This window comes from Hibiscus syriacus, unplaced genomic scaffold, assembly GCF_006381635.1.
Source record: "Hibiscus syriacus cultivar Baekdansim isolate YM2019G1 unplaced genomic scaffold, ASM638163v2 tig00008289_pilon, whole genome shotgun sequence".
In the NCBI taxonomy this organism is placed as follows: Eukaryota; Viridiplantae; Streptophyta; class Magnoliopsida; order Malvales; family Malvaceae; genus Hibiscus; species Hibiscus syriacus.
The window spans coordinates 585,001-592,048 of NW_024062162.1; the positions used below are offsets into that span (position 1 = coordinate 585,001).

Below are 7,048 nucleotides of genomic sequence, written 5' to 3' on the forward strand. Positions count from 1 at the left end.
GACATGGTAAACATCTTGGAGTTGCACCTGGTTAGTATTATATCGAGGAGTAACTATTGTCTTACCGATGTGAGTTATCTGTAACCTTGAGTTGTCAGCTGTCACCACCACACGACCTCCATTGTACTCAGACAGGTTTTGTAACTTCTGTTTGTCACCCGTCATATGATTTGAGCAGCCATAATCTACGATCCAATCATTCTTGTAGTCAATCCGTTCTGGTGTTGTTACCGTGAGAGCTAATTCTTCTTACTCCGTAGCAAATAACGCTTCAGCATCCCAACCATCTTCACTATTCTCCTTCGAACAAGAAGTAGCAGTATTACTTTCAACAGGCTTTTTCTTGGTCCAACAGTCTTTTGCCATGTGGCCCAACTTCCCACAATTGTAACACTTGCCATCGAACTTTCTACTATTACCGCGATTCTTGGAAGCTCCCCCTGAATGAGGGCCTCCCTTTCCTTGGTAATTTTTCACCTTGTCACCATCTTTTTTAGATCCATTGCCAGTATACCGCTGAAAAGTGCCTCTGCTTTTGCTGGTGTAGAGCGCTTCCTCTTCACCCTTCAGCGAGACTCCTCCCATTTGCTTGGCCATGGCTTCTTGACCTGCAAGCAAATTTTCGAACTCAACAAGCGATGGTTGTGTCAGCCATCCCTGTACAGCGGCAACAAACCCTCGATATTCGGGTCTCAAACCATGGACAATTATTCTTTTTATCCTGGCTTCCCCAATAGCAGCTGTCGGATCTAATTCTGAAATTTCATGGCATATCGACTTCACCTTGTGAAAGTATTGGGCAACCACCATGTCGCGTTGTGCCATTGATAGAAGTTCATTCTCAAGAAGTTGCAATTTTGTATCGTTCCTCTTTGAAAAGAGTGTAACAAAAGTGTCCCATGCTTCCTTTGGTGTTTTAGCATCCCGGATGTGCTCCAACATTTCTTCTTCAATTGTGGTCTTTAAAGCAAACATTGCTTTGCCTGCTTTAATTTTCCACTTTCGCAAGATTCCATTGGCATCTTCTGTCGCCGGTTGTGTAACTTCACCACCACCGACAACCTCCCAAAGGTCTTGACCTTGTAAGTATGACTCCATACATGTTGCCCACGTGTTGTAGTTTTTGTTGTTGAGCTTCTTGATTCCTCCAACTACTTGAAGATCACCCATCTTAACGGCAAGGCTTTGACTACACCGAACAAGCTTGAGTAACAAACGTGCAGAGTACTAAATTACTCTAAACACAAAGAAGCTCCACAAGGTTTGTAATAACCTCGACAATAACTCAAGAAATATTTTCTGATGTGGAAGATCAGTTAAAAACTGCAGCCACAGAGCATACTCAGAATTTCAAGAGATCTTTAAAACGTGGCTCTGATACCAATTGTAGAATCAAAATAGAGTAAAAACTCTAATTGATCGAGAAGAAAAAAAAAACTCTCTTTAGAATAATCTCACAAAATTTTTAAAGGGAAGAACTCTTAAGAAAGTTTTCAAATGCTTATAATTAAGCTTTGATTGTTGGATGATAAAACTCAAATACAAGTAGGGTATTTATAGGTTACAAGAAACAATCTAAACCACTCATTAAAATAAACACTAAATAATCTAAACCATTGAAATTAAAACATGAGAAAAATACTTAATTTTCACCTAACTAAATTGATGTAAGCAATGACATCAAAACTAAATTGATGTAAGCAATGACATCAAATTAATTTAGGTGTGAACATTTAGGCTAATATTGAATTTTCAACATTGCTCTGTACTGGTGAAACCCAGTTGAGGGTGTATACTCTATGCATTTGCTAATTCTACTTTCGGGAATGTACTCTTTTCCTCCATTTAAGTCTAGAGAGAATTTAAATGAGATATTCTTCCCTGATTCTTTAATAAAATTTAATTTGTTGAGAAAAAAAAGTATGTATACATTAATAACATAATTTTTTATGTGATGAATACAACTAAAACTTTAAGATAGACACTGTTAATAAAATGAACGACTAACATAAAAAATTTCGAATTTTAAAATGGATACTTTCTCTTCTAAAGAACCCTTACATCTGCCACTGACCGGAGAATCACTGGTTATAAGAACAGTGTAACTACAGTACAATACTACAAAAAAAATAAAATAAAACTGGAGTGTTATTTGTGCACTTCTTAGGCAATAAGATTCTGGAATTGAGTCACAGGCAATAGACAGAAAAATAGCTCAAATTCATCCCACGTAAAATGAAACCTTACGATGCGTTATATAGAGACCTCATATTTTTAGGGTTTTTATAAAAATTCTACTTAGGTTTTATCTATTTATTTTTTATTAGGAGTTTTTTTTTCAATTTTACTAGGAGTCTTTATTAGCTAAAAGTTTATCTCTTTCATTGTAACTTCTATATAGGTCTTTTCCTATTCAACAAAGTCGAGAAAAATCGAGATCAACAACTCACTCAAATTGAGTCTCGAAAGTGGATTATCCGTTTACGAGAATCATAGCTAGAAAGCATAACAAGAAGATGATTGTGCAATGTAGTTCTATTCATACGTGGTCCTATACCTGAGACCATAACAATTTGAGCTCCGGGCTGGCAAATAAAGATGTATTGTATTGAACCAAATTCTGAATTAACATATGAGAGTTGACTCGAGATATTTATATACCGATTGAGAATATAATTAAATTTAATAGACAAAATATGAGCCCAATCGAGAGATAATTAGGCTTAATCGGCCTCTAGATTTTTTATTTTATTTTAGATCAAATGAGAAAGGACCAGAAGGATAATTATATCGTTAAAGAAAATCATGGTTGATTTCTCTAATCCTACGTGGGGTTTAAAGGGGGAAGACGAGCATTAGCTCACCCACCTTTTTCATTCATCTCTTCTTCACGCATTCTTTCTCCAAATTTCTTCTAAATAATCCTAAGTTCTTAGACTTTAAAGAGCTGGTTTTTATCGCCTTAACTAACCATTTGGGATCAAGAGAAGTAAGATTTATTCTTAAAATCTCAAAGGTTTCAAAATAAGCTCATCACCTTCATGGGAGGTGATTGAAGCTTTATGGAGGACATAAGAAGGGTTTGGTCATAGAGCTATTATAGGCTTGATTTATGGTATTAATATGTTTCTAAATTCGTGTTAATACTTCCCTTAGTATTATGTTTGATTAGAAATTTACTTTGATGCTTGTTTGTTTTAGTAAAAGAAATAAGTTACCCCTTTTGTGCAAAAGGGAAGGAAAAGTTTGGAAGGAGTTAAGCAAGGGGTTTTTTTAATGTTTTGAGCCAAGGCAGTATACTTTAAACTTTAAAATGTTTCTTAGATTTCATAAACGTGATGTTTTACATGTTGGTACGATGCATGTTTGTGTTTCGTGATAAGCATGCTAAATGATTATTTTGACGATTGTGTTGTTAAACGCATGTAAAAATGATGTTATATGATCCCACACTACTCCCATAAGACTTGGGAATTAATCAGGGCCTTAAAACAAGTGTTTACAAGGGTATTGGATGTGATTTTTCAAGCTTGAAATGGTCAAATTTGAGTTCTAGTATCAATATTATTCTTATGATGTTGATATCATATGAAATCGAATAGGTAAAAATTTAGGTAAAATATGAAAAAAGTATTAATACTCATTCTTAATGTATCGATACTACACATTCGGTATCAATACCGAGACAAAATGTTATATTCCAAAATGTCAATTTGATATCAATATCGCTCCGAAGTATTGATACCCTAAGATAAATATTGATACTCCATGCTTGGTATCAAGACCCAAAATTACTTTAAGCTTGATTTGGCTTTTAAATTGAAGGAAGAAATTTAGTATTCACCCATAATGATTATATGAGCATAGAAGGTCTTTATTCACTAAATGACCGGAAAAAAAATTAAGTGGTAAAAATTATCAAAATTCAAGTACAAAATTATAAAAAAAAATTATCCCTACAAGCTTAATGATTGGATTTGAAGATTTTAACTTGATAAAATGTGTCAATTATCATTAGGTCTTATTTAAAAGAGGCCTTCTTCTCCCTAAGTGTTTGATATTAATGGAAATGCCTTGAATGCTAAAATACATTTTAGTGTTAAATGAAAAAATTATCCTATATGTAAAAAATGATAATGAATTCCTCACAACTTAAATGATCATTCATAATTACTTAATAAGTCTTATAAAAGATAGTTTAACCGTTAAGTAACATTCTAAGAATGAATGAGCTATGATTGAGAATAAGTTGTATGGTGAACTGCAAGGAAATGTCTGTTCCTTATTGATGCATGATCGTGACTATTTAATCAAGCTACATTGATTTGCCTTAGTGGAAGATGGTTGATTTGCGTGATCTATGAACACCTATGTATGTGTGTCGATAAATTATCTAAATATCTATGATCGAGCAACCTAAATGTTTAGTGATACCAGACAATTATTTCTTATGTCATGTTGGTAGGAATTACTGTATAATTTTTGAGTGAGACTGGGTACCAACCAGGGGCATATGTTAATGGCTCCCTAGGGGAACCATTGCTCACTCATTATTTTGAGAATAGTGTTAAATTTAGTTTAGTTTGTTAATAGGAATAGAAAAAGAAAAGAAAATTTGCATACCCAAATTTTTTTAGAATAGGGTATTAAAATTTTGGACCTCCATTTTTTAATTTCTAGATCCTTCACTGGTACCAACTCTATCATTGGTACCAGATTGCTTAATGATATTATTATCTGTTTAATGATACATGTTATGGTTGTTGGTTATCTTTGCTTTATGAATTACATGCATGATGCTAGGAAATATCAAGTAACTTATGGAGGGTGAGTACCTGTGGTAGTCTTGCCAGTACTGCAGTTGTTGCCTCAAGCTTGATATCTCTTTTTTCCAAAACTACCAACCAGAAAATCAATACTAATGATGAAAAATAGGACATGTAATTTTCAAAAATTATGGAGAGAATAGAAGAAAAATGATTACCTTCAATTCAGAAGAAGGATTAAGTAGTTGATGGTGATGTTCATCTCGAAGCTTGTTGTAACGTTCTATAACAGATTTCATGCTGGTATATATGATACATAGTCCAAACATATTCACTCTATATCAATTATCAATATTAATTATAAAAAATAGAGATAAGAAAGAAAGAAACAAGAGAGACCTGGAGCTGGCAAAATGATGGATCTTGGAAGTACAGGAAAAGATGATCAACCCAACTTCAGCATCGCAGAGAATGGCTAATTCCTTTGCTTTCTTCAATAACCCATTTCTTCTTTTTGAGAACGTCACTTGTCTGCTCGATGAATTCTCTATTTTTCTTACCTCTACCTTCCCTCTTCCCATTTGCTTCTTTTCCAGGATCGATCCAGAACTGGGGAAAATTATACATACAAGGATGGTATTAAGTAATCAATTAAAACCCTAATCATCGAAAATAAAAAAGGGGATTTAGGGATGCAAATCAATGTAAAGATGAAAAGCTTACCTGGGTTTAAGCTAATTATGGATCGAAGTTTAGGGAAAGTGTATTTGTGTTCTAAATGGTAGGCTGAAAGCAGTTTTCAGAGATCAGGTAAAACATCTGTTACGACTTAAAACATGGAGCCGAAATATGTTTATTGGTTTTCATTGTTCACTACTCCCCCAAGTGGCTTAGTAGCTTCATACTCGCTACCGACATCTGTCAGTGAATCTAACAAAACTCGTCTTGATCGATGTGGGAGAATACCTGGATGCGGAGTTAGATTTTGAATGGACATATGTCGGCAATATATGGCGAGTAGCATTAAAATAGAAATCCAGAGACTGAGAAAAGTATCCCGGGACTGACATTCGGAGGGAACCAGGATTCGTGGGTGGTGTACCGGCATGGAAACCAGAATTATGTCTCTATAAACGTATAGATGATCGACACGTTTGTTAATAAAAATTGAAGGATTTTTATAATTGGTCATTGTTTTTTTAAGCTTAATAAAATAATCACCTAAATTATATCATATTTTCTCATTTAGTTGTTTAATTTTTGAAGTTAATATAGTTGTTTAAGTGTCTAATTCATAACGGTGGTTAAAATTTTTGTTATCCGACACATGTCATATTTATAGAATTTTAAAATTTTATTTAAAATAAAAAATTTTAAAATTATATTTTTTTTTGAAAAAAACTCAAAATTACCTTAAATTAAAAAAAACTCAAAAATATTAAAAATCTTAATTTTAATCCTTAAACCCACGCCGTCCACCCCCTTGCCATCGTTATCGTCGATCGAACCTCCACCCAACTGCACCTCCACCAATAACCAATTACCTAAGGAACAACCACCATAACAATCATCGAACCCTACCCAACAAAGAACAAAGTTATCTAGATGAACCCTAAATCGCAAAACCATGCGACCTCAATGGTAGTGGTTGTGACCGTGATCGACAAGGAAGGTAAGGTTAGGATTAGGGATTTTAAGGTTGGTTTTAGGGATTTGAGACTTTTTTGTAATTTTAGAGAAATTAAATATTTTTTTATAAATATAATAACATTTTTATAATTTTAAATAAAGATTTTAAATTACATGAATGCGACACATGTCACTTAACGAGTTTTTTTAACTGTAGTTAGGTCGAGACACTTAAATTTGTAACATTAGACACCTAGATTGATTGAAAAAAGTTTAGGCACATAAATAAAAAAATGTATAGTTTATGCACTTTTTATATTAAACTTTTTTAAATTATTTTTTTATTAGTTTTGGGTGGTTATAAGGCAGTATCTGTTTGAATTTTCTTAATCAATTGATTATGCACACAACATGTAGACACAACTATTCAAACTTAAGACCTCTAAAGAGACAACATTCTCTTGTACTACAAAAATTATTTTAAGGATTGTTTATTGTTCAATACACCTTTAATATAAAAATTCCTGATGAAATTCTTTGAAATTATCTAATTTATTGTACTCAAATTTTGCTCGGTTAATCAATTAAACTTGTGATAATGAATGAAACAATCCAATGTTGTAAAATTATGTAATTTAGAAGTAATAATAAAA

The 7,048-nt window shown here is 33.1% G+C and overlaps 1 protein-coding gene across 1 annotated transcript in view; it reads right to left on the minus strand.

Moving 5' to 3' along the window:
- LOC120202221 (MADS-box transcription factor 23-like) overlaps positions 1-5,347 on the minus strand; it is a 15,878-nt gene extending 10,531 nt beyond the window's left edge. The window contains exons 1-3 of the mRNA XM_039202677.1: positions 5,166-5,347; positions 4,985-5,066; positions 4,836-4,897 (exon numbers count right to left, since the gene is read on the minus strand). Coding sequence (XP_039058608.1) covers positions 4,836-4,897; positions 4,985-5,066; positions 5,166-5,347 — 326 coding nt within the window. The remainder of the gene's footprint in view (positions 1-4,835; positions 4,898-4,984; positions 5,067-5,165) is intronic.
- Positions 5,348-7,048: the final 1,701 nt, after the last annotated feature.